At 36.6% G+C, this 27,658-nt stretch overlaps 1 protein-coding gene across 7 annotated transcripts in view; it reads left to right on the top strand.

The window, feature by feature from the left end:
- Positions 1 to 10,478: 10,478 nt before the first annotated feature.
- The window catches only part of SNX14 (sorting nexin 14), an 87,320-nt gene continuing 70,140 nt past the window's right edge, over positions 10,479 to 27,658 (top strand). The window contains exons 1-5 of one of the 7 annotated variants that reach the window (XM_032484547.1): positions 10,479 to 10,992; positions 21,631 to 21,751; positions 22,913 to 22,986; positions 23,068 to 23,146; positions 26,451 to 26,494. In XM_032484547.1, coding sequence (XP_032340438.1) covers positions 10,853 to 10,992; positions 21,631 to 21,751; positions 22,913 to 22,986; positions 23,068 to 23,146; positions 26,451 to 26,494 — 458 coding nt within the window. In that variant the 5' untranslated portion in view covers positions 10,479 to 10,852. Of the gene's footprint in view, positions 10,993 to 21,630; positions 21,752 to 22,909; positions 22,987 to 23,067; positions 23,147 to 26,450; positions 26,495 to 27,658 lie in introns of all 7 variants that reach the window. The other 6 variants (XM_032484546.1, XM_032484548.1, XM_032484550.1 and 3 more) reach the window with 6 other exon arrangements.

The following is a 27,658-nucleotide window of genomic DNA, read 5'->3' as shown; positions in this document are numbered from 1 at the left end:
AGCTTTTGTTCTAAAGTTGTATCTTAAGTCTTTGTTGATCTCTTGGTTTTCTTAAGATCCATTTAGCATTTAGGGCAGCATCAGCAGTTAGGGGCCCAGCAGCAGATGCTGTGGTTTCTTTGATTTATCCCTGCTACTCAGTGTCTTTTGACTGGTCTATTTAAATTACTACTACTACCACTAGTTCTTTGAAATTACTCAGTTTTCTTTTGTATATAATCTCTTGCCTCCTCCTAGAAAAGAAGCTCCTCTAGGGCAGGGTATTCTGAATTAATGGTGCTAGGCAGGTGTTTATCAAAACATTTTTTAGTTTGGTGGGAATTTTCAGTTTTGTTTATTTGCTGAATTAGGCTTAGTTTCCTGCATGTTAAGTTGAAAAAGGAATCAAAATTTCTGAGCCATTTAATTTACAACGTGGAAAACTTAAAAATTAATGAACATGAAATGCTAATGTTTTAAGCAAGTTAAGATCATGAAGATACATCACTGAAATCGTTTATCTGATATTAAAAAAGTCTTGAAGGGAGCAGTTGGTTGTGGGATTTAGACTGCTTTGTTTTTTACATCAATTTAATTATTAGAACAACCCAGCCCAACAACTTTCCTTCATGCTGATACTCAGCTTAATTGCCAAGTATCAACCTCCAAACCCCATCTGTATTTTCTTTCTTTATGATGAAGGGATACTTCAAGACTCCAAGTAATGATGCTTGAGAAGAGAGAGTATCAGGCTAGGTAACTATAAATTACCCTGAAAACATCTGTTTCTGAGAATAATCCTTACTTAGTGTATTTTAAAATAACTTTAAGCAATGATTGCATCCATATGAATAATCTATATGTACCTTACAGTTGGTTGCTGGTTGAATTTAAGTCACTTGAAGGGAAGGTCTGCATTTAAGGTGTTTTCTCACTACAGTATATATACCTAATAGTTTGAATAGTGATGGATAAAGGTGGTATTTATGCTTAAAAATGCTTAGCTGGTATTTTAATTTGACGGTACTTTAAAGAAAATTTAGAAGACCTATACCTGGAAAACAAGATACATACAGCACAGGTTGTGAAATTCTACTCTGCTCACACCCTAGTCAATTAAAAGATGAATGACTCCTCTCTTTAGTTCTTATTGTAGTTACCTCATAACTGTTACTAAGTTTAATTAAGCAGTATTTTTTTTAACCCCTTGTGAGGAATTATGCTTACTCTAGCCCTGCTCTCCTTTTCCTGCACTATTTTAAGTTCAATTAATCACCTTTATTACTCAAACTACACTTAAGCCTCTGCTTACACCAATTTTAGTATGTTTGCTCCTCACTATGAAAGGAAACAGCACACTCAATACTTTCTTTTTATCTCTCAGTTTCTGTTAGCTCTATGTTTACTTTTCTCTCACTTTTTTTTTTTTTTCTTTCAGGGCATATATTGACTGTAAGTTTCAGCAATAGAGCAGGCTCTTCTTATTTTATATGGAAACTGTCTTGCTCACTCTTGAATTCTGGAGGTTTTTAAAAGATAACTGGTTCCTTATAGGATGCACTGAAATACTAGTTCACTTTAGTTATTTACTTTCTGTGCTTCTGATTTTTCTCAAATGATCTGGTGATTCTGTATTATTGGTATTTATGAAAGAAGGGTATTGATAAAAGTACCTGGTGTTCCTGGGCCTGTCCACTGAGACAGCTGACTGTAAGTTTGTATGTGAGAACAGGAGGACTAACAGGCTTTATTTTTGTTTCCTTGGGAGCAGGCAGGCAAGCAAGTTACCCCTCCAATGCCAGAAAGAAGGGTGCTCAGTTGCAGGAACACTGACCCCTCCCAGGCAAGTTATTTGCTTTGAGGAGTTGGGTAGATCCTTAAAGCAGTTCTACAACCCTCAGGCACCTAAATTTCTTCCCTTTCCACTTTTGCAAGCCAGAGGTTTTGCCTTTTCCTTGCCAGTCATCCCTCCCATGAAAAATGGCTCCTGTTCTTGAAGCCATCTGAGTGCAAAATGAACATGAGCCTCAGTTCATCTTTTGTGCTCATTTGTACAAATTAATATAAAAAGTGATAGTTTTAAAGTAGAACTGAGTAGTAAAATACAATTGTATAGTGTACATTAACTTGGATTTATTACAAGAAGCCACTTTATATGTCATATCTCATTTAAAATAAACTGTCTAGGAAAAGTTATTGAATAAATCTTGAAAAGAGAACAGCACCTAGCATGCTAATGGGTAGAGAGAAGACATGTGACTAAGGATACAAATTTAGTGACATTCTTAACTGGGCAAAGCAGACTATTTTGAAAGAACTTTTTGGGGAATAGTACAATAGGTTTTATTTTAGCATATAATTTCTGATCATTTAGAAGAAACCACTGAGCATTATCTTTTTTCCATTTACATTTAATACAGCTCTCTTCATGTATGCTCTTACCAGTTAGTGAGACTACATTCCTTATTTTGGCAGGGATCTCACTTGCCTCTTCCAGATTTGATGTTCTGGGGTTTGTTGAGAGTCCATGTTAAAAATCTACTTGTGGAATATTTTTTTTTTTATACTTTTGTTGTAAATTCTGATTAGAGGGTCTAAATCCTTAAAAATAATTTCCACCTAACTATGGCAGTTTAAACATTTTAGATCACTTTGCTTATTGTTAAGGACCTCTTTCAGGTATTAAAAGTTTTAAATTAGACTTTATGATACTAAATATTAATTGATAAAAAAGGAGAAACTGACTTGCAAGGGTTTTGGTACAAAAAATCTTGGCTAAGTTTCCATTGGATTGTATCTGGACACAACACCAGCGATCTGAAGGGGGAAAATAATTTGTTAACTAGTATACCTAGGTTTATTCAATTACAGTTGATGGACATAAGACACGCCAGTCTCTTGTATTCATAGAACTTTCCTATTTTAACAAGCCTGGTGTAGCCTGTGTATATATATTCACTTTTCATATAAACTTAGAAAAGCAGAGGTTGCTAAAGGAAAAGACTGAATTGATACAGTCTCACAATTGCAATGAGTTAGGTACTCTCTCTTGTTTCCCCAATGGTTCTAGATGAAAACCGAAATATTTTTTCCTAATCACTAAAACATTTAATGAAAGCAAATGTGAGCAAATACAGGTATAACCTCTTTGGTTTTGGGCTTCCTTTCCTGTAAAAAGATTATATTGTGATATTTTCTAGCTTTCAACATTCTATGAGATAGAGCTTGTGTTTTTAAAAAAATTATGGCTAGAGGGTTTTTTGATTAATTTCATTCATACTTTGTTGTGAAAGCTTAGTTTGACAAAATACAGGAAATGTTAAGACGTTACTGTTCATTTGCTCTGTAATACCTTATGAACATTTCCTGGTACATTATTTTTGTGATACTTCGTTATAGTTGGAGGGAGAGAAAGTAGAACAAATCTATTACTCTGTATATTCTGAGGAAGAAAACTGTCAAGCCCTGTATAGTTCATTGGGCATTATTCAAATTATTCCCAAATTTCCTAAATTACTGTTAATATTGCACTAGTTAAGAGTCAACCTTGTAACACAGATGTCAACTATATATGAGCAATATGAACCTACTTTTGTGGTAGTAACTATGTTTTTTAATTTTTAGAATGAAGTGTTCATTTACCTCAAGTCTCTCAGTTCTGAAATTCTAGGCAAAACTCTCATTTGGTATAAAGCTAATATATTAACCTGATCAGGAAATAAAAGGCAGTCTGAGTGCTAAACCAGCCTCTTGAATTTGCTTTACTACTGATAATAGTCAAATATTTTCTAAAAATTATAAAGCGTATGTGTTCTAACTCCTAAGCACCAGCAGTCTCTTCCCCTTCACCCCCAGTAAACTGTCTTTAAATTGAAAAAGCACATATTTCATTTTTGGGATAACGCATTGTACTGCATCTTTTCCTAGGCAGCTTAGAGGTTTTGGAATGATGCCCCCCTTTAAGTTGATTTTCTGCTCCCCTCTATTATTAAGAACTGATCACAGGTTACCCATAGCCTGATACGAAAATTACATTTTTAAAAAGCTTTAACCTCTCTAAGGCATTAGTTATATTGAATCTCTCTCATTGAAAAGTTTCCTTGGTACTTTGCTGGTTCTCTTAATATTTTGACTATCCTGTTCTTATCTGTTCTTACTTTTTTCCTGTATACTTGCCTCTTTGATCTCATCTACCTTCACAGCTTTATATCATATCTTTTTGGACTCCTGCATTAATGTCGGGGCTTGATTAATCTCTGGGTTATATGCAGGTCTGCCACCTCAGCTCTTTGCTGTCAATTTTAGGGTGTTCTGCTCTGTCAGTGACTATGTCCTGTTAATTTCTCTTATCACATCCACTTCCACTTGATCACTTTGTTATTGAATAGGCCTGAAAATCCTCTTTATCCAACTCCTACCCTACCCTCTAGGAAGTTCATGTCTGGCTGAACTATATAAATAGCTTAAGTAGTTCCAGATTTATAAGTGGTACAATATAATGGCTCTCCATATCTATCTCTACAACAGCACTTTAATAGAAATAAAACGCAAGACACAGAAGTATTTTAAAGTTTTATAATTTGATCTGAGCTCATCCTTCTAGTCTTAACCTTCCATTGGTATTGCCTATAAACAAACTGGTAGCCTCGTCTTTCTTTAGCTCACTTCACATCTAAAAAAAAAATTTTTTTTTTTTGGAGGGGGGAGGTAATTAGGCTTATTTATTTATTTCTTAATGGAGGTACTGGGGATTGAACCCAGGTCCTTGTGCTGTACCCTCCCCCATGCTTCAAATTTCTGGTGTCTTACTAGTGTATTCTCCCCTACCCTCACCCCCCTCAACACCCCTGCTCCTCCAAGCCAACCTCTCAAAAATCTTCAGGGCAAATAGTAAAGTCTCCTTGCTGTAGGTGCATTAAAATGATCAACAAAGTATTCCTGAGAACACGTGTGGTTAGAACATCAAAAGTCCTGGCTTCATGGAGTTTAAATAAGGGTATTAGCTCATTTTTCTTCTTTTATTGCTTGTGCTATAGGTTTGTAACATAACTATTTATATATATGACTCAAAACCCCAAATTTATCCATCTCTGCCTAAAGGTAATTTTAGGAGCGAAACCACACTTTAAAAATATCTGGCAACATTTGAAAATCTGGTATTTCTATGCTTTGTAATTGCAAGAAGAATCTTCAGAAACACTTAAATTATGTTCATTACTGCTGCTACCCTTCAAATTCATTTTCTGTCAACAGTGTACGTGGTAATTACAATTTCCCATCCTCTACTGTGATCAGTAACAGTTTCATACGCTGCTTTAACAGTGGAAAAAATAAAGCTATGAAAAGAGGCTGAATATGTAAATCGGCTTAAACCAATTCAGAGATAATACATGATGTGTTATCAACATCTGAAAACCCAGTACATGTAAAGGACTATTTAGATAGGGATATTTGTTGCTTGTCTCTTAACTCTGAAGCTCTGCAAGAACTGCTCCAATCCTGCCGTCAATGGTTGTGGGCATTCTTGGAGGAGCTTTCTTAGCCTCAAGAAGTGAAGAACTGAAAGTGAGCTCATCTTTTTAGTTTTTAATATATAATATATAATACATATTATATATATAAAACTGAAAATAGAAGTGATAGAACTGTTCTCTGAACATCTAGGATAGTTCCTAATTATATTGTATATATAAGTCTTGAACTTTTCACAAAATTGAAGGTATAGGCCATATGACTGATAAAGTTCAAAATTCAGACTTTCAAAATGTGTTCATTTGAGCTAAAACACTTAAACAGTAACTATGTTTCAATATATAGGGGCAGATTTCCAATAAATTATTTTCAATAAAAATTTCTAGAATTAATTTATTCAAGGTTTCTATTTAGATATACTGTACTGAGTATTTTTTATAGGTGGAATCAGTTTACCAAAATAGGAGAAGTTTCTTCTTAAAAGTGAAGATAAAAATTAATTTTAATTATTTGGTAGCATCTTTACTAGAGTTGGAATTGAAGTACTAATATTAGTGATATTCACAATTCTGAACCAACCCCAGTTGCATGGTGGTTTACAGGTACTATGTTAGAGTGCTTTTGTTTTTATATTTTAGAAAACAGCAAAGACTTTCCAGAATATTTTCGGAAGTTACTGAAGTCAGTTGAAAGCTGTATTTAAATATCTGAATATAGTTGGCATTTTTCTTATTATGAAAGAAAGCCATTGTCTCTATAGTTAACATAGGAAATAAGGTGGAATGTTTTACTTATTTAAAGAAAACCTTTAAGCTTTTAAAGCTTTTTACAAACTTTTTGAGACAAGAAAAACATTGGCCATTTTATACAAGGAGTAGTGGTATGGGGTTATAAGTGCCTTTTCCAATCTTTAATATTTATCAGCAGGCAGGTGAATATACTTTTAGTTTCTAATCAGTTAATAATTTACATCTTCTGAAATTGACCCAACTACCTATTAACATGAAAGTGAGGTTTGAGAGGATGGTTATTCCACCATATCTTAGAAATAAGATGGCAAACATTAAATGCTTAATTTTTGGTACTAAGATAATGAGACCACCCAGAATTTCATGGTCAAACAGCTTTTACCCAGAGAGTACTTTGACCCACTGGTTCTATGAAGTTGTAGTTCTCCATATCTTCCCATTGGAGGTTTTTATTTCATGACCACACACCCACCCACACACACACAAAAGTAGGGGTTAAATGTGAAAGTAGTAACTGCATTTTGAAAATCTCAAACTCCCACTCAAAAATCCCTTAATGCTCTTGCTTGAATTACATATTTTCCATTGTAATGAGTTCCTTTTTTTGAAAACCAAGGAAAGGAATATTTCTTGAAGTATAGGAGGCATTTTAATGGTTCCTCTTACAGGCATTATTATGTCCAGAGGTTGATACATAGGGATAGGTTGTGGGGAGAAGGGGGTATTATGAAATGTAAACTTCAGACTGTAAAAATAACATTACAAATGCCACAGAAGGTAAAATATGAACCTTGATGCTTTGAGACATGGTGAGGGAAACTGGGGTACGGAAATGCCAATCCTGTGTCAGAAGGCAGCTGTGAGAGGGAGGGACTGAATTTGCTCCGAGGGGGTAGTAGTAGGTAAATATTCATCTATCCTCTTCCTGACACACTCATGCCACACAAATAATGGCCCTTGACAATTAAAATCTGGTGGATATTCGGGGTCATTAGAGTTAAGCAGGCCTAATCACTGGGATTCAGGTAATCAATATCATCTTTTCAAATTCCTGTACCAATATAAAAAGCAATTTGTGCAATTTGTTGCTGGGGTGGGGGGAATCAGGTTTAACTAGGTAGAATCATTTAAAATACTTCGCCTAGTGCTGCGTAACTTCTGAAAATTAAGTCAAAGTAAAGAGATAAATTCTAGTCTGCTCAAAATACAGTCTTCCCAGAGGACTTTCTAGGTCCTCACCTGTTGAAAATTTTCTTTTCCCATCACCTGTCATTAAAAAAAAAAAAAAAAACAACAAACCCTCTATTACAACCTTTATATATAAATATGCCCTATATTATACCTTACTTTTCTTGTGTGACATGTCTCCTTCACTAGATTGTAAGCCTTTGGAGGTCAGGAAAAAAAGCATATAAATCATTGTATTTGCCATCACATCTAGTTCAGTGCCTTACACTTATTTGCTAATTTAATAAACAATAAAATAATGGAGATACTGTAATTTGATGTTTATGAGCCCTTTAGATGAATGCATTAGCAACTGTTTTTTACAGCTTGAAAATGTGCCCTTAACATTTGTCATAATTATGGCATTTATAAAAAATTTCCACATTTAATTATACTGGCTTTTCATTAATCTGGAGCAGCTGGAGCAACTGCTAACATTAATCTGGAGCAGCACTTGTCTAGAAAAAATACAGTGCAAGCCACACATGTAACTTAAAAATTTCTAGTTGCCACATTACAGAAGTCAGAAGGAAAATAGGAAATTAGTATACTTTTAGCCCATTATTTCCAAAATATCATTTAACACTTTAAAAAGTTGAGGTAGTTTATATTTTTGTTTTCATGCTAAGCCTTCATAATTTGATGTGTATTTTACATTTACAGCACATGTCTATTGAAACTCGCCACACTTCAGGTACTCAATAGCCAGATATTGGCTAGTGGCTACTGTATTGGACAGTGCAGGTCTAGAACTTAAGGACAGGCAGTAAGCCTCTCTGGACCTCAGTTTCCTGTAAGGTACCTCAAAAGCTGATTTCACGTCATTGTCATTTTAGGTTATAATCCAAATAAAGCTAATTGGTTTGGCTGGTTTTTGTCATGTTCATAAATCCATAAAATCTTTTTGTATTAAGCATTGTACATAGACATTTAATAGGCCCTTTCCACCTAATTTTTCTCTTTTCTAAAATCTTGTAGATGATACCTGTTTTAGAGTTGAGGATGTTGAGAGTGCAGGATATGAGATATGTGAAGTTAACCTTGCTCAATGAAATTGCTAGTAGAAAGGGAAGCTAATTTTAGAACCAGGATTGTTTGTGGCTATCCCATATCCCCACTAGGATATTCAAACATCTTAATAAAAAGTTGGGAAAAAAATTTCAAGCTCTGTGTATGAGTGTTGCTATGGATACTAGGCCTTAGGGTTAAAGAGAAAACATTTAATGGAGTAAAAATTTTATTTCATTAGATGAGGTCTGTATCAACAGGAAAATTTCTTTTTATTTTTAGGTGTGGGTTTTATAGAATTTTCTTGTAGCAGGAATTTATTTTTTCCTGTTCTGAGCATAAGAGAAATATGAAAATCTAAATTGCCTGTTGTCTAGATAGCTTATTCTAATTGCCCCTGCAAAGAAAATCATATGGGAAACGAGCCTTAATTGGATGCTGTAAAGATGTCTAATTTGAAAGAATGGACAACATTTTATCATTAAAATGTACTGGCTCTCAGTGAAAAGTTGAACAGGAATTTCAGAATGAGCCTATAAAGAAGCAAAACTTGTAAACAGAAAAAAAACGTTGGGAACATAACTTCCCAGAAAAGTTTAAGTAACTTACCCAAGTATAAAGTACTCAAGTCCACAGTAGGTGAACTGTGTATAGAAAAACATACACTTTTTATTTATGTTTAAGTATAGCCCTGGAATGTTCATAATAGGTAGTTCAAGACACTTTTTAAAAAAGGATGAGAAAGTGAAATAATAAATGTTTAATTATGTACCTCAAAACATTAAAAATAAAAGCACTAAGCTTTCCAATGATGTTACAGAGTAGTCTTTCAGTATATTTGTGATGTTAGTTTAAACAATACCTAATGATGAGGATCAGTGAAATGGATACTTTTACATACCATTCTGGAATTGGTAAACCATTCTAGGAAGAAAACTGGTAGTACGTATCACGTTACTTTTTGACCCAGCAATTGTATTGATGTTGATCCTAAAGAAATGACTAGAAATGTGTATAGATTTGTGATCAAGGGTAGTAATGACCATTATATCAATGAAATTAAATAAGTAGCATTAGTAGAATAAAGGATGATACATTCTTAAGGAAAATAGCGCATAATTAAAGATGATCCATGTGTTTGGAAATAACAACATGGGAAAATATTAATTGAACTATCCATACACTTTGGCTTTTGTTTTTAAAAAATAATTTCTGAACATTCCTGTCTCCGCACTTCAGAGGGCACGATACTAAGAAAGAGAAAACACAGGCAGTATGAGAACGCAGGCTCTGTGGTTAGAACGGTTTCAAATCCCGGTTTCGCTAGCTGTTATGATTCTGAGCAAGTTCCTCTCCGCCTCAGTAATGTAATCTAGCTGTAAATCGGGAGAAACCCAGAGTACCTACACCATGAGGAGAATGTGTGAAGTTAAGTGAAAGCGCGCCACCTAAATAAATTGTACTTATTCAAGAGAATGTCTCCCTGCATGTCAGAGTACCGGAGAATACGGAAACTAAAATTTAGAAATATGATGACTTAGTAAAGCGAAAGCCCCACGAGACTCTACAAGAGGAATTTAACCTAACCTGCCAACTTGCCTCATCCAAACACTTGGATTTTGGCTTCGGCCCGCGGGGCTGTTGTGAACTGAGCTCTGTCTCGCCCGTGAGCCCGTAAAAGATGCTCTCTCGCAGGGGTGACGGCCGGGTGGGTTTGACTCTTCCGTGTTTCAGGGTTGTTTTACTCACGTAAGGACTGAGAGGCGTCCCTCCCTCCTCCCCCTAGGGCGTCGCGCAAAGCTTGGACCATACCCCATACAGAGCTGACCCTACAGAGAGGAGGCGTGCAGAGCGGTGGGGGGCGCGACGGCGCGATCCACCCTCCATGGCCTCGCGCCACAAAGACTACAGTCCCCAGCGGCCCCCGCGAGCTCGGGGAGTCCCTGCGCAGGCAGGGCCTGGTAGCCGCGGAGGTGTGGGGGGGGCTGTAATTTCTCCGGTGCTCGGGCACAACGTTCTCTCTCCTTCGCAATACAGGCTGTTACTGGGGTTCTGCAGCTTTCCCCCCATTTCCGGAAAAGGCTGGTCTCCGGGAAGTCGGGCCCTCCGCCGAACGCCGGCGCAGAGACCTGGCCCGGAGCTCGGAACCCGGAGCAGCAGGACCCGACGGGCCTTGCGCGGGGTGACGACGGACGCGTACGGCTGTCCCCTTGGCCGACGGGGGCGTGGCCACGCACGCGCGGCGGGGCCCTCGGGCGGGGCTTTGGGCGGCTGCAGCCGGCAGACGGTCCGCCGGTGGCCGGCTGGCTGGGTCCGTGGCCCGGCTGGGGGGGGGGGGGGCGGAGACGCGGGAGGTTGATGGGGGGTCTCCTCGACCTCAGCCTGTCTGTAGTGCAGCTTCAGCCACCTCGACGGAGATGGCGTCCTGGGTGCGGACGATGCGGGAGAAGCTGAAGCAGCGTCTGCGGCTGGACGTGGGACGCGAGATCTGTCGCCAGTACCCACTCTTCTGCTTCCTGCTGCTCTGCCTCAGCGCCGCCTCCCTGCTCCTCAACAGGTAACGCCGCGGCGCGGAGCCGGCCGGGCGGTGCCCAGCTTTCCTCCGAAACTGCGGATGTAGGCCAGGTTGCTTCGCGGCGCGGAGGCCGCCGGGCTGCGCAGCTGCAGGACGCGGGGCGGGCTGCGGGGCCTCTGCGGAGAGCGGCCTGCGGGAGCCCGGCGGAGCGTCGGGGCCCGGAAGTGCGGCAGTGGGTGGGCTCAAGTCCCCCCCCCCATCCTAAGGCCTCGCCTCCGTGGCCACCCGGCCCCGGTTCTTACCTCTTTTTCACGCATTTCTTAAAACCTGGACTTCCATAATCGATATTTTCCGGAAGAATGAAATGTCAGCCCGGCGCAATTTGAGACCGTACTGGGGCGGTCTCATCAGCTGACGGAGGAGGGTGCAAGGTCCCGTTGCAGTCGCGGTTTTAGACCGACTCCCCTTGCTCTCGCCTCGCGCGCGCGCGCGCTCACGCCCACCCACACCCACCCACCCACAATATAGATGGCAGCCGAGCCTTTCCCCGCAGTGTTCTTGGTTACAGCGCACGGTCATAAAGGTTTGTTGAACCGGAGTCAGAAGGCAAAATAGTACCAACATATCTAGTTTATTCCCTTAAGGGAAGACTGAAAGGTGAAATTGGTTAATTTCGTTGACATTTTGCAAGTGGAAGGTTCTGCCCCTGAAATGAGCTGGTAGATTTCCTTCGTTTTGCTGTATCTAGAAACGGTAGTGATGAAATACAGTAGTGGAGGAGAAATGTTCTTTCAGAATTATTTCCAGATTTGCTTTCGGTAGAAAAAGATCTGCGACGGCGTCAGCGACAGCCTCTGCTTGATGTTTTTCTTTGATGTTTTGCAAACATCCTTACTTTTCCTTACTCTTTATCTGGAGGTAGTTGATCTCCAGGGATAGGAACAGGGACGCATTCACAAGAAATTTGGTAGCGGTTTTGTTCAAAGATAACCATTTTCCGTGACCTGTTGAAGTTGAGTTTCTTCCCCCACCGCTTTGCTTTCTTGTTGGCTTATATGATAATAGGTTTAAACAGCGATTGTTATTTCAATGTACTTTTGATGGAAAGATGTTTGATTATAAAAGTATGGAAGAAGTAGAATCATTAAGAGAGTGGAAACGATTTAGTACTTACTTACTTTGTCATCTGGAAGATATTTCAAGCCAGATTAACAGGTTGAATATGAAAGGCATGTAAACTTTATACGATTGTTAAGTTTTGTTCAGGGGTTCTTACCTACCTTCTTTGGGAGCCGCGTCATTTTGTCTCAGGGTAGGACAACTATGTAGGAGCAGGATGAACTAGATTTCTCAGGTCGCTTACTTAATCATAGCATCTAGTGTTCTGTGTTGTTAAGGAGTCACAGGATAGCATCCGGTCGGTGTAACATCTGTTCTCTGTACTGTATTTGTATTATGCAAAGAAAGAAGGAAAAAGCACCTGTTATCTCTGAGTGGTTGGGTTCATGAATGAAACTGTTTTCTCATACATGGCACATCTATTCAGAAATTTAAAAAATATAAATAAAATACAAAACACATTGGGGGCATAATAATGGAACTAGAAAAAAATGAAAAGATATGCTTAATACATAATTTCAATAAATGATTTCTGTACAGGCATTTCACCAGTTAATTTTCAGAAATAACTTTAAAAGAAATTTTCAGTTAAAAATCTTCCCTGGTTAGTATGGGTATTTGAACCTTTTCCTCTATATGGTTAAATATAGAATAATAATCTTTTTGAAATTAATTTTTCTCTTATTGTCTTGAAACTGTATCTCATAAAGACCTCTCAAGGTGTTATTTAGCATGTAAATTTTTATTTCAATAAGTGTTAAAATTATGAATCTTATCTCTGGAAAGATAAATGGACCAAACCTTTGGAGCATTGTCAGTGATTTGTGGGAAGAGTAGAGTAAGATTATTTATGATCTCATCTTTACAGTATTGTTAGGATAAATAGGAACATAGATACAATTATATAGATTTGTTTATTTGCCAGTCATAGAATTGAGTATTTGAGTGTTATAATAAATATCTTGTTAATCCTAATAATAATAATAATAGTAATAATAGCTAACACTTGTGAGTGCTTTGTTTGGCCTGGTATTTTGTTAAGAGTTTTCATTTATTGTTGAGGCAATTTTTTGATGTGTTTGAACATTTTGAATCTGAAGCATGATTGTAAGAATTTGATTTTGACTCCTCCATTAACATATAACTAGTTACGTGACTTTGGATAAGTAATCTAATTTTTACCTTTTGCAGTCCCCTCATCTGTAAAATGTGGATAATACTAGTACCTATATTATATGGTTATTTTGATGATTAAGTGAGTTAATACACCGAAAGTGCTTAGAATGGTGCTCAGTACACGGGCTCTCTTTACATGTTAGCAGTTATTTTTGTCTCATTTAGCCTCACAATAGTGTAAAGTAGGTAATGTTACTAGCCTCAGTGATTTTTTTTTTCTGATATATAATTTACAGAAAAATGCATAGCACATAAAATAATAATTATATAGTTCTGTGAATTTTTAAATTCATGTAACTACCACCCAGATCAAGATACAAAACATTTTTAGCACCCTATTAGGCTCCCTTGTCAGTAAGTAAACTTCCATTCATCATGTATCAGTTTTATTGTTTCTGAATTTCATATAAAAGGAGTCATATGGTCTTCTTGTTTCCGGTTTTTCTCAACTCTGCTTTTGAGGTTTATCCATATTGTTGTGTATATCAGTAGTAATTCTTTTTTGTTACTGTGTAGTATTCCATTGAGAATATGCCACACTTTGTTTATCCATTCTGTTGAAAGGCATCTGAATTGTTTATAGTTTTGTCTATTATGAATACTACTGCTGTGAATATTATTATGTATGCGTTTTTTGATAGACATGTATTTATTTCGTTTGGGTATATATACCTATAAATAAAAATGCTTAGTCATAGTGCATGCATTTGTTAACTTAAGTAGATACTGCCAGTCTTCCAAAGTGGTTATACCAATTTATACTCTTGCCAGAAATGTTTTACAGTTCTGTCTGATATGGTCTATAGGTTTAATTTAGCCATTTTAGTGAGTGTATAACGGTAGCTAATTGTAGTTTTAATTTGTAATTCCTTGATTAGCCCCATTTTACAAATAAGCAAACTGAAGTTTAGATTTGTTCAATAACTTTCCCGGATTCATAGTAAGTAGCAGAATGGGATTCTAATGTAAATCATTCTGATTTAGAAACCCAAACTTTTAAAAATTACATTAAAAAGACATTATTAAGAAAAATACTTATTATTCTCTTTTCTTATGGCTTGATGACTAGAGAAGGTCCTTTAACATTTGCTATAAAGCTGGTTTTGTGGTGCTGAAATCTTTTAGCTTTTGTTTATCTGTGAAGCTTTTGATTTCTCTATCGAGTCTGAACGAGAGCCTTGCTGGATGGAGTATTCTTGGTTGTAAGTTTCCCTCTTTCATCACTTTAAATATATCATGCCACTCCCTTCTGGCCTGTAGAGTTTCTGCTGAAAAAATCAGCTGATAACCTTATGGGAGTTCCCTTGTATATTATTTGTGCTATTCTCTTGCTAATTTTAATATTTTCTCCTTATCCTTAATTGTCAATTCGATGACTGTGTGCCTTAATGTGTTCCTCTTTGGTTGATCCTATGTGGTACTCTCTGCACTTCCTGGACTTCGGTGACTGTTTCCTTTCCAAGTTGGGAAAGTTTTCAGTGATTATCTCTCCAAAAATTTTCTCAGGTCCTTTCTCTCTCTCTTCTCTTTCCGGGGCCTCTGTAATGCTAATATTAGAGCGCTTCATGTTGTCCCAGAGTTCTCTTAAACTATCCTCAATCCTATTTATTCTTTTTTCTGTTTTCTGTTCTGAAGTAGTGATTTCCACTAATCTGTCTTCTAGTTCACTGATCGTTCTTCTGCCTCTTTTAGTCTATTCTTGGTTCCGTCTAGTGTGTTATTCATTTCAGTGATTTTGTTCTTCAACTCTATTTGGGTATTCTGTATAGAAAAATACTTATTATTAACTTTCTAAATAACATTAATTCATATAAATTGTAAATAATCAGAAAATACGAATACAAAGAAGATATTAAAAATCTCTCAGAAATTTACCAAAGATGACTACTATTAACATTCTTGTCACTTTTACCTGCAATTTACAATTTTTTTTATGTAAATTGAGATTTTTCTGTATATATAGCGTTCTGTATTTGGTGCCTAATTCTTAACATGTTTATTATTATTTTCTTTATTACTTTTTAGTTGACCACAACTGGCATACATACACTTAACTTAGTATGTGACAGACTATTCTGAGTGCTTTTATGAACTTATTTAATCATCATAACAACCCTATGAGTTGGGTATTAATATAACCCCATTTTCTAGAGGACCAAACAAGAGTCAGAGAGATTAACTAATCTGCATTGTGTCATAGCCAGGATTAGAACCCAATCACACTCTACGATATTTTTGTTTCCAAACTTAATGGGTCTTTCACTCTATGTTCTGTTTCTTTTGTCTATTTTTCTCTTCCTACAACAGTACCAATTTTTTCTTAATGGTAGTATTATAGCTTTGTAGTATTTTTTTATGTACAGCTGGGCTATAGGCCAGGACATGTACATATGGCCTTCACATGTGGCTTTTTTCCCCAATGTGTTGCTTGAGTAAAAAGGTGAGTATCCTGAGAAAGAGATTCTGGTGGAAGCTCTATCTTTTTTATGACCTAGGCTTGGAAGTTAGGTGGTTAGGCACTACTGCTACTTTCACTTCTTTCACATTCTTGTGGTTAGGAGTGAGTTATTAAGGCTAGCCTCTGTTCAAGAGGAAGGAAATTAGATTCCTGCTTTTGATGTGAAGCGTGTCGAGGAATTTGCAGTTTAATTTGTGTGTTAATCTGGGTAAAGTTGGGATCTTAACTATATTTAATGGTTTCATCCATGAACCTAATCATTATCCATTCATTCAGATCTGCTTTTATGTCCTTTTAATGTTTTTTATTTCATTTAAAAATTTTATTATGGAAAATTTCAAACACATACAAAATTAAAATAGTACAATGAAACCTGTAAGTACTTATCACCCAGCTTCAAAAATGATCAGTTTAAAGTCAAATATCACCACCCCGCAATTATTTTAAAGCAAATCCCACATGACGTATTTTATCTATAAACATCAAACATTTCAGTATGTGTCTCTGATAAGAACTTTTTTCTACATAACCACAATACCATTTCGCATTAAAAAAAAAAGCCCTAATTTCTTAGCATACTCAAATTATCTATCAATGTTCAGATTTCCCTGAATTTGTTAGAACTTTACCCTCCAACATTTTATGATGAAAAATTTTAAACATTACAGTGATGTTGAAATTTACAGTAAACAGAGAGGGAATATTTTAGGCTTTGTGGGCTCCCTCAGGTCTCTGCCCCATATTCTTTTTTAACAGAGCCATTTAAAAATGTAAAAATCTTTCTTGGCTTGAGGGCTGTACCATAGCCATAGTTTGTCAACCCTAATCTAGAACATTCCTACTCGGTGGCTCTTTTTCTCCCCTTTGCCTTGTTGACTTCTTGAAACTGGGTCATTTGTTCACATTTTGGATTTTGCTGATGGTTTCCTATGGTGTCTTGTATTTTTATCCTCACCTTCACTTTTTTTTTTTTGTAAACAGGGAATTAAATTTATAGGCTCACTTAGATTTAGATTTTTAATTTTTTTTTCTAATGCTGTGTACGTCCTGTTACATCACATCAGAGGATAACTCCAGAGGATAACATTAGATGGAGTTGCCTCACTTTTCACGGATTTGGATAGTGACAGCTGATAACCTTGCCCAACAAACTTTCTCTTTGGTTTTGGTTTCACCATTTATTTACTGCCTGAATCAGTTACTTCATTATAGGTTGTAACAGGATGATTTTTTATTTTTTCATTCCTTCTGTATTTTTTAATTTGAACTCGTGTGTGTGTGTGTGTGTATGTGTAGAATTACTTTATTCCATCCATTAGATCTGTTTGCTTATAATGAAGTACAGCTCAACTTGGAAAAGTAAGATAAATGCTTACACTTTTCTTTTAATTGAAGTATAGTCAGTTTACAATGTTGTGTCAATTTCTGGTGTACAGCATAATGCTTCAGTCATACATATACATGCATATATTCATTTTCATATTCTTTTTTTTATTACAGGTTACTACAAGATACTGAATATAGTTCCCTGTGCTATACAGTATAAACTTGTTTATCTATTTTCTATATAGTAGTCAGTATCTGCAAATCTTGAACTTCCAACTTATCCCTTCCCACCCCCTTCCCTCCCTGGTAATCATAAGTTTGTTTTCTGTGTTTGTGAGTCTGTTTCTGTTTTGTAAGTAAGTTCGTTTGTCTTTTTCTTTTTTTTTTTTTTTTAGATTCCACATGTAAGTGAAATCATATGGTATTTTTCTGTCTCTTTCTGGCTTACTTCACTTAGGATGACAGTCTCCAGGTCCATCCTTGTTGTTGCAAATGGCATTATTCTTTTTTATGGCTGAATAGTATTCCGTTGTATAAATAAACCATAACTTCTTTATCCAGTCATCTGTTAGTGGACATTTAGGTTGTTTTCATGTCTTGGCTATTATAAATAGTGCTGCTATGAATACTGGGGTGCATGTATCTTTTCAAATTAAAGTTCCCTCTGGATATATGCCCAGGAGTGGGACTGCTGGATCATATGGTAAGTCTATTTTTAGTTTTTTGAGGAATCGCCATACTGTTTTCCATAATGGCTGCACCAAACTACATTCCCACCAGGAGGGTAGGAGGGTTCCCTTTTCTCTACACAGTCTCTGACTTTCTTTTTCTTAATTATCAGTTTTTAGAGTAATTATTGGTGCCCTAGTAACCTCCAAGAGTACTCAGTTAGAGGTTTGCTTATTTTAATTAGTTTTTCCAAAGAACTAGCTTATACTTTGTTATCATTGTTGTCTACTTTATTGATTTCTGTTCTTTTTAGTGTTTCCTTCCTTTTTATGCATTTGGATTTGTGCTTTTTTACCCTTCGACTTTATGAATGCTTAGCTTGTTGGTTTTCAGCATTTCTTTGTCTCTGATTAATGCAGGGTTTCTCAACCTCAGCACTATTGATAATAGGGTCAGATAATTCTTTGTTGTGGGGGCTGTCCTGTGCACTGTAAGGTGTTTAGCAGAGCCTTGGCCTCTAGCCACTGGGTCTAAGTAGCACACTCCCCAGTTGTGGCAATCAAAAATGTCTCCATGTACTGCCAGATGTCCCTGGGCAGTGAGATCACCCTTGGTTGAGAACCGCAGGATTAATGCATTTAACCTGTAGATTTTCTTCTTAAATAATGCCTTAGTTATTGCTTACCTTACTTATAGCAATATACATATTGCTTGTAGTGTTTATTGTCATTCAGTCTTAGTACAAGTCTACAATTCCTAGTCTGTAATTCTGAGATCAGAAAAGCTCCGAAGAAGTAACTTATCCCCTTAGTTTGGCACCAATTACAAAACCTGATCTGAACAGACATAAGACTAATTATAATGTTTATTTCTGACCTATTCATTGTTTGTATGTTTTGCTGCAGAAATTTTTTTTTTTAGAAATTTTTTTCTTTAATACTTTTTTAATGGAGAATTGAACCCAGGACCTTGTGGATACTAAGCAGATGCTCTACCACTGAGCTATACCCTCCTCCCTGCAGAAATATTAATGTCTGATTATGGAGTCCTACATTCAGACCTCATTATATTATTTATGTTGTATTATGAAATATTATGGGTCATATAATTTATGTGTTATGTTAGTTATGAGATATATACTATATAACAGTTCAAGAATCCTAAAAATTCTGAATTCCTAGTCTATCTCTCTGGCTCAAAACGATTTTCCATAAGTGGCTATGGACATGAATTTCATAATTTCCTCTGTGAGTATCTCTATAACGCATTGAGTTAGTTTCCAAATTTAAGGGTTTTTTTTTAAGGCTTGATGTCAGGTATGCTGTTTTGGTTGGAGTGAAGCTTTGTGTAAAGGAATGGGAAGAAATAAGTGTAGAAAGGTGAGTCTCAAGTATAAAATTGCCCTGGGAACCTGAGGACCTGGCTGGGTCATCTATTTGGGCGGTACAGCTGTTGTCTCACAGCTTTTGTACTTTGTCACTGTCCGTAATATGTTGGCACCTTTAATCATCCATCTTCACTTCTTCCTACTACTTGGTGCTTTATTCTGCAGTTCTGAAATCCCAGGACTTCACAGTATCTTCTGTAACCCTTTCTATTCCATGCTGCACTTGAGCAGTTGTTCTCAAAGAACTGAGGTGCATGTGGAACTCACTTGTGTGCTTCCCTTCTCTTTAAGTTATGTTCCTGTATTGGCTGTTGACCAGTGCCTAGAAACAGTTGCTGCATATGTTTTATCCAGTTTTGTCCTTGTTTATGGTGGGAAGGCAAGTCTGTTACCAGTTATTCTGTCAAGGAAGTAGAAGTTGTTTACTCCTTTGAAACAGACACCATCTGTGTGTTTTGTCATTGATATCAATCTCCAGGTCACTTGTACTATAAGCTGCTGGCTTATAGACTTTCTCTCCATTTAAAATCCTGCCATCATTCTAGGTAACTTCAGTGTTTGTGCAAGTAACCCATCAAATATTCTAGTCTGTCGAGAGGTGACTCCTCTATAGTCTCCCACTTGGGTCACTATATGGTGGCCCTTGTTATCACCAGAAGGCATTCTACCTGTGAAATCTTGAAACTCAGGCATCCCACTTGCTGACCAGTGCCGCCTCCTCTCAGTCAGTCAGTCACACTGCACCTGCATTTCTCAGCCTCCTGATTCCTCTGCTTTCTTCCTATCTGTTGTCCCTCTCCTGTTGTCACTTTCCAGTGTAGTTTAGAGTCAGTCTAGCCTAGAGTCTATGGTCCATCACTTCAGCTGCTCTATTGCCAGTATCCTTAACTCTCTTTCCTTACGTTCCATGTACCTGACAAAATTCAAATCTTGGATCAGTGATGCTGCCTGTTCTTTTAGTGTTCATATCATGGTTACTGAATGCTGCTGGAGAAAAATCTCACACTGTAAATTTAACCTTCTGTCCCAGTACTGCCCAGCAGTTCCCCAGGATACGCTTCTCCTTCCTTCTCCCCACCAGCTTCTTAAGAACTTCCTTGGTCTTCTAGAACTTCGGTCATGCCACTTTCGCCCTTTACTCTCAGCATCTCCTGTTTCACTTAAAGGCCATCATATAGTTTTGAATTCTTGTTACTAAATGTACAGGTTTAGCTCCATTCTCATCTATCTATTCTTTCTCTCTGGTATTGGGGAGGAGGTATCTCTCCCTTTTATAACATTTTCTTCTGTTTCAGCTCTGAATCCCAGCTACTCCTATCTTCTGTAGGAGAAAATAATTCCCTCGGTTATCTTTTCTCTGTCACCTCTTTCTTTTCACTTTCTTCTATTAACATTTAAATGTGATCAGGTTTACTAAAAACCTTTCCTTGTTGTCCCTCTCCAGCTCTCACCTTAGCTCTTCTTTCCTTTAAAAAGAGAATTATCCACATTTATCAATTCCACTTCCCCACCCCTCTTCAGTCCACTGCAGTCCTTTGCCATTCTACTGAAAATGCCTAGTTGGGGGGCCAGGCGAGGTGAGGGTATAGCTCAGCGGCAGAGCTTACACGAGGTCCTGGGTTCAATCCCCAGGATTAGGATACCACCAATACTTTCTTCACATCCCAGATTTTTCTCCTTTTCTCTTTGAATTGGCCGTATTCTCTTCTCGATATGTAGTGATTTGTGGACTGAAGAGCTATCACCAAAGTTTGCATTATATGCATGTAGTCAGAATTAATAGACACAATGTGGTCATTAGCATTTGAGCTGTGTTGTTGGTGGGGGGAGGCTGGTGTTTCACAAAATCATTGTACCTGAAATTTGTGCATATCAGAACTGTGCAGTGTGCTCACTGTGTTGAGACACCTTAATATGACTTATTTATGACTCTATATCATAAGGCTTCTGGGTGGTTTTTTTAGGTTCATCTCAAGGCCACTTCTTTTTCAGGTCTATGCTCAGATCTTAGCCCATGTAATTCTCTCAAGTTTAAATTCCCCTACCTCTTCCCAGTCCCTCATTCCTCCACCCTGTCGTCTTCTGTTGGTTTTCTTCTACTCACTTTTTAAGTTTTTCCATAGACACAACTTTGTCTGAAAAAAGCTTTTCTGTCTTTTCAAATTTGGGTGTATATTCCGCCTGAAGTGTTCTCATAGCATCTGTACTTTCTCTGTCATGGTATAGAACACATCACCGCGTTGTACTGTGCTCTGTTACTCACCTGTCACACCTACCGGATGGTGTTTTCCACGCAGATAGAGACCATGGCAGTGCTGTTCTTTACTGTGTCCCCAGAGCCTACTACTGTGTCGCACAAAATGGGCACTCAGGAAAATTTTTTTTTGATTTACTGAAAAATAATCAGAATTTTGGTGGGGTGTGAGTACTATACTATATCATTAGAAGATATTCTGGAAAAATGTAGTATTGCCTAGTTAAACATGGCAACCTAGGTACTATTTTTTTGTTGTTGTTCTAATAATTATTTTCATTTATTTCTAAGGTATCTTCATGTTTTAATGATCTTCTGGTCATTTGTTGCTGGAGTTGTCACATTCTACTGCTCATTAGGACCTGATTCTCTCTTACCAAATATATTCTTCACAATAAAATACAAACCCAAGGTAAAATAAATGTTCTTACTTTTAAAAGAGTCAGTATGTATGACCCTGTGCTATTCGATATTATTGTTGAAAGCACTGTTAAAACAGTGATTTGTAAAATATATATCTGCTATTAGTTACTTATGGAAGACGTCAGAACATTTTCAAAGTGAAATTTGCACATGTGTATGTTTTTAGAGTATATAGTTCTAGGAGGAGCTATAAAAAGAAAATACAAAATTCTCGGAAAATTGGGACCCACAATTTTAGTGTCCTCTAACTGCATATTAACTATGAGGACAGTAAATTAAAACAGAGGTTCCCAAAGTTGGTTGTACAGTAAAAGCACCTGAGGGATTAAAAAAAAAAAAAAAAAAACAAAACAGATTCCTGGACCCTGCCACTAGGTTTTGATTAAATAGTTCTGGCTTAGGGCCTTGTAATTAGTACTTGTTAAAAGCTTTCCAGATGATTCTGAGGTACAGACACAGTTAAGGGAACTAATTTTCCCTAAATGTCTGTTTGCTCCATGGAAACAAATAGGCAGTTTGCTTAACCAAAGTAATTTATATTTCTGAAATTTGATAAAGGTGGTAGTGTATTGAGTCTGTCTCTGGTAGGCAAAGTCCCTGGTGTGTAGATCAGGATTTAGTGGGATATCTTGAAGTCTTACTTGCTAATTCTTCAAGCTGATGCAGTCCCTCATCTCAGGTTGGTCAGTATTTTTACTCAGCGGAAATGCAGCTGAAAGTGGTACCCAGATGTGGTCAGGAGCCTTACTAGTTAGCACATACATTCTCCCTCACTGAATCAAGGTTTTGGAGAAATAGGAAATAGTTTTTTCTTATACCTTTGCTGCAAAGTATCATTTTCAAATATTGATTGAAAAAAATTTTTTTTTTATAAATGAACGTGACATTTGAGTTTAATTTTAAGCTTGGAGATTTGGCTTAGTTATTGTAAAACATTTCATTAGGTATTTTCTTCCCTGTTGGCAGTTTGGTATAGCACGTATTTTTTATTACAGAGAATGGTTTCAGTGTTAAAGTGGGCAGTAGGAAAAAAATAAAATTATGTCCTCTGAATTCATACACTGATTAACAAGCTTTTGGAAAAAAGTTGATTCTCTTAGTAAATATATGTAAAGTAAAGACAAATCTTCCCATTTCCCCCTTTTAGCAGTTAGGACTTCAAGAATTATTTCCTCAAGGTCGTAGCTGTGCTGTCTGTGGTAAAGTGAAATGTAAGCGACATAGGTAAGTTAAACACTTTAAATTTGTTGATCCTTCCACTTGCATTTTGGATTTCAAGCAGTTTAACTGTATGATTTTCTCTAGGCCTTCCTTGTTACTTGAAAACTACCAACCATGGCTAGACCTAAAAATTTCTTCCAAGGTTGATGCATCTCTCTCAGAGGTAACTGACTTAATTAATATTGTCATATATACCCAAGCAGAAAATACTAAATACCCATGGAAAATTTAATCATGGAGCATGTTAATATATGCCACCCAATAATCAATTCTTGGCTCGGTAGTTGATTGTTACACAACTTGAATGGTAAGCTAGAAATGTTTTTGGGTTCCATGTCTCATTAAAATGGACATAATAGCCAAAGAAAGTGCTGGTTTACCTAGTTATTGTCTACCTCTTATAAAAACAGTCATTTTTATGATAAGGCAGTAGAAATAACCATTTTGTAATTCCAAAGGAAACCTGAGCTTCAAGGAGCAAATGTATATCTTACTGAATTATGATCCCATTTTTGACACTAACTTAAGGGTAGAGCAGAGAATGGGATGCATTTCACTGTTTCTGCATAATGTAGGAATAGAAAGCATGTTCTCTTATCTTTGTTCCAGTCGCATTTTATATGTATCTTTTTGGTAACATACCATGTTTTAGTTATTTCTTTGAGAAACGTGTTCTCTCCCTCCATCTGAGAAAGCAGTCAAGTTCAAGGCAGGGAATGGGTCTCTTTTGTTCCTGGAACCAAGTGCAGGGACCAGATGTATTGTTAGTAGCTGATAGCTATGTATTGAATAAATTGAATGTTAATTGGTTGAAGAATAGCATTTGGCATCTGAGTCCTACCTAATTGTCCTTTTTCCCAATTTGAATCCTTCTTTGGCTAAAAGTGTGCTACATAAATGCTAAACTGTTTGCATTTTTCTTTTTCATTTCTTCTGTAAGCTGCTTTCATCCTCTAGATTCCCTGATTTAAGACTGTGCCTTCCATTATGGTAGCCACTGGCCACATGTGGTTATTGATAAACACTTGAAGTGTGTTAGTCCAATTTGTATATGTAAAATATATATTGGATTTTGAGGACTTAGTAAGGAAAAAAGTGTAAAATATCCTATTATATATTTTATATTGATTACATGCTGAAACGATATTATCATTTTGGGTATCTTGGGTTAAATAAGATATAAAATTAACTTCATCCGTTTCTTTTTACATTTAAAAAATATGGCTACTAGAAAATTTGAAATTGCGTATGTGGCTCACATATTTTTATTGGAGAGTGCTGATTTAAGGTCTGTTGAAGACAAGACCTCTAGCAAGACTATTATTTGTGCTTTGACACTCATTTAAAAAAAAATGGAAAGAACTTTATGTAAAGCTCTTGTCCTAGTGCCTGGCACATAATGGTGTTCAAAAAATATTAGCTTCAATATTTAAAAACATTTTTTGAGATCTTACTATAGGCAGGAACTGGACTAGGCCCTAGGAATAAAAATAGAAATAAGGTTTGGTTTCTTTCTTCTGAGAACTTTGGTCTAAGACGCGAGGTAGACATATAAACAGATATACACAGTATAATGTAGTGCAGTCAATAGTGGAAGAAATGTACAAAATATAGCATTAGTACAGAGAAAGAAGTACATAACTGTTGAGAGAGGGGCAGTCAGGAAGTAAAACTAAAAGTTTGCCAGCCTGATGATGTGGGAAAGCATATTTCAGGGTATGGGAAGAGCTTTTGGAAGGAAGGAGAGGCGTTGAAACAAGGTAGAGTGTTCAGTAAGCTGGAGGGTGAAATGTGAGAGAGGATGTGGGTAATGAAGAGGTTGTATCCTAGTAGCTAGTATTTATTGATCAGTTACTGTGTAGCAGTCTTTGGGCTAATCACTGTACTTGCATTATTCATGACAGCACATAACCTGTGAAGTAGGTGCTATTATTGATGGTTTTACCAAAGCTAGGATTTAGAGAGTTTTAATAATTTTCTCAAGTATCATAGCTGGTTGGTGGTAGAGCTCAGTCTAAAACCCAGGACTTACTTAGTTCTTAAGCAATTTTTATATGGCCCTTTACAAATCAGATCATCACGCCATGCTGAAGGAGTTTAATTGATTGTGGAAGTCAGTGATTTTCAAATTGTGTAGCTAGAGTTTTCAGATGTGACTCACAGGATGCAGTGGGTGGTTAAAAGGAAGTAGATGGTCAAAGCTGCTGGCATGCAGCTTTCTCCCACCCCTTCAAAATCAGTGCAGCTCCACTTTTCTTACTTTGATATATTGTGGTTTGATGTTTTGAGAGTTTCACGCAAGGGAGTAATGTGGTCAAATACATGTTTTAGATCAACTTTGGCAGCTTTATGGAGGATGGAGGGGAGCTTGCTTAGAAGGAGGGAGACCACAGGCTATTGCTGTGTAGAGGGGTGAGAAGGTGAGGACCTGAACAGTGGAGCTGTAGAAAAGATGTAAAATCAGTAGAATTTTTGATTGGATTTGGGGAATAAAGTAAGTTTAAATGTTTAATGGTAATTGTTTTTGTCTCCTCTCTGTGTCCTAACTCTGTGTGTATCTTTTTGCAGCTAATATCACTAATGCTTAGTTTTTTTTTTTTACTAAAAAACCTGAATCTTGTCAATATTTAGAGGGTCCACTGTCTTCATTACTGCTGCAGAGAAGGTATATAATCAGATTAGATATATTGTTTTATTCCCTCCTCAGTGCTTTTTAAAGTTAATGCCCACTGCTGCAAGTCCCTTTAAAAATTAAACCATACTGCAACACCCAGGGTCAAGAAATGGAAGTTTAACAGCCTTTGTCTTTTGTGTTGTTTCACTGCTTTTTCACATAAAACTTACATATTGACTTTAAATGTACAGCTACATTTTCACAAAGTGAGCATATCAGTATAACCACCCAGATCAAGAAATAAAACCATTATTGGCACCCCGAATTTCCCCTCATGCTCCCTTCTAGTCACTGTCCTCCTTTCAAAGATAATCATGGACACCTAATTTTGATCCTTTAATAGGAGTCTTAGTTATTTGTTTCCTCATTTTATTCTGGGACTACTGACTTACAGAGAGAGGAATGCAAAAGACAAGCCTGTTATTTTCCTTCTTTCCACGGAACTTTTTTGGTTCAGTGACGCTTCAGAGTCAGGAACAATTTAGGTTTTTAAAACTATTTTTAAATTATGAGAATATTTAGAAATGTGTGTGTGTCATTACTATTAGAGTAATTTTTCTTTTTTGTGGAGTTTTATGGTTGTCAAAGGGTTTTCTCATATGTTCTCTTTCATCATCACAACCATGTAAGGTTGACATACACATTTTCTCATGTGGAAGTGTGATATTAGATGCCAATATTTGGTATACTAAACTTGGTTTTTGCTACTATTATGTATTACTTAGTAGTGCGGTTTACTTTCTTGGAATTAGTTAATTAATTTGATTTTCTTTAAAAAATATTTTTTATGCAGGTTCTTGAATTAGTGTTGGAGAACTTTGTTTACCCCTGGTACAGGTAAGTTCTTTCTGTAACACCTTTTTTCTTTAGTATAATGAATACCAGTAAGTTAAGCATGCTAACGATGTGTTTTCACTGTAGGCCGCAATTTCTCAAATTTGGCACTATTGACATTTTAGGCCAAATAATTCTTTTGTTTTGGGGACCTGTACTGTGCATTATAGGGTATGTAGCAGCACCCCTGGCTTTTTCCCAGTGGATGCTAGTGGCACCCCTTCCTCCCTCTAGTAGTGACCACCAAAAATGTCTTCAGAGATTGCCAAATGTTATCTGGGAGGCATAATGGTCCCAATTAAGAACCACTGATGTAGGCAGTCAATTAACAGTTTAGTGATAACAAAGAGAAAAAAACTCTAAGCTATCTTTTGAAAGAAAGGTAACATGTAGAATTTCTCATGACTCTTAATTATAGTGATTTACTATTTTGTATGCACTTTTTACATTTGAAGTAATTGTACATTTAGAGGAAAATTTATATTCAGGTATTTCATTAAATTGAGTTAAATTTCAGTAGTAATTTTCCTGGAAAATTAATATTTTTTTCCTGCAATAACTTTTTCTTATCTGCTATGGATGTATAAGTGCCCAATGCTTAGCAGGATATAGAAAATATTCTAGATCTGAAACTCAAACTCTGGTTTGGGAATCAGAAATCCAAGCTATATTATTTAATAAATATATGTTGTTTTACATAAGCATGAATTTAATTATATATTTCAACACTTACACCCATATGACTTATAGATGTAATATTTAATGACAGCTACCCTAATTTTATATTGATGCAGTATATTTTGAATTTCCTAATTAAAAAATGCTAGTAGTTGAGTTGATCTATAGTGTATTAAAACAAATTTAATATCCAGTTTATATGTCATATTTTCCTGAAAAGCTTATGTAAATTAATTTTTTACACTGCATTCTGTCTTAAATAGGGGGCATTTACCATTTAAGTAAAGTTGATGGTGAGGCCTTTTGTAAAATGAATCCTGTTGTAAAGACTCCTCCATCCCCACACCCCTATTATGACTCTTCAGACATAAAATCTGGTTGTATTTCTAAATGTTGAAGTATGTATTTTCTCCTGTATAGTTACTGATGATGTGATAGTACCTTCCTTGGAATTAATAGTGGGAAGCATGGTTGATACAATTATTTTCC

The sequence above is a fragment of the Camelus ferus genome, chromosome 8 (genome assembly GCF_009834535.1).
Source record: "Camelus ferus isolate YT-003-E chromosome 8, BCGSAC_Cfer_1.0, whole genome shotgun sequence".
Classification (NCBI taxonomy): domain Eukaryota; kingdom Metazoa; phylum Chordata; class Mammalia; order Artiodactyla; family Camelidae; genus Camelus; species Camelus ferus.
Note: the sequence above shows the minus strand (reverse complement) of the source record. Positions and strands in the feature narration are given on the sequence as shown.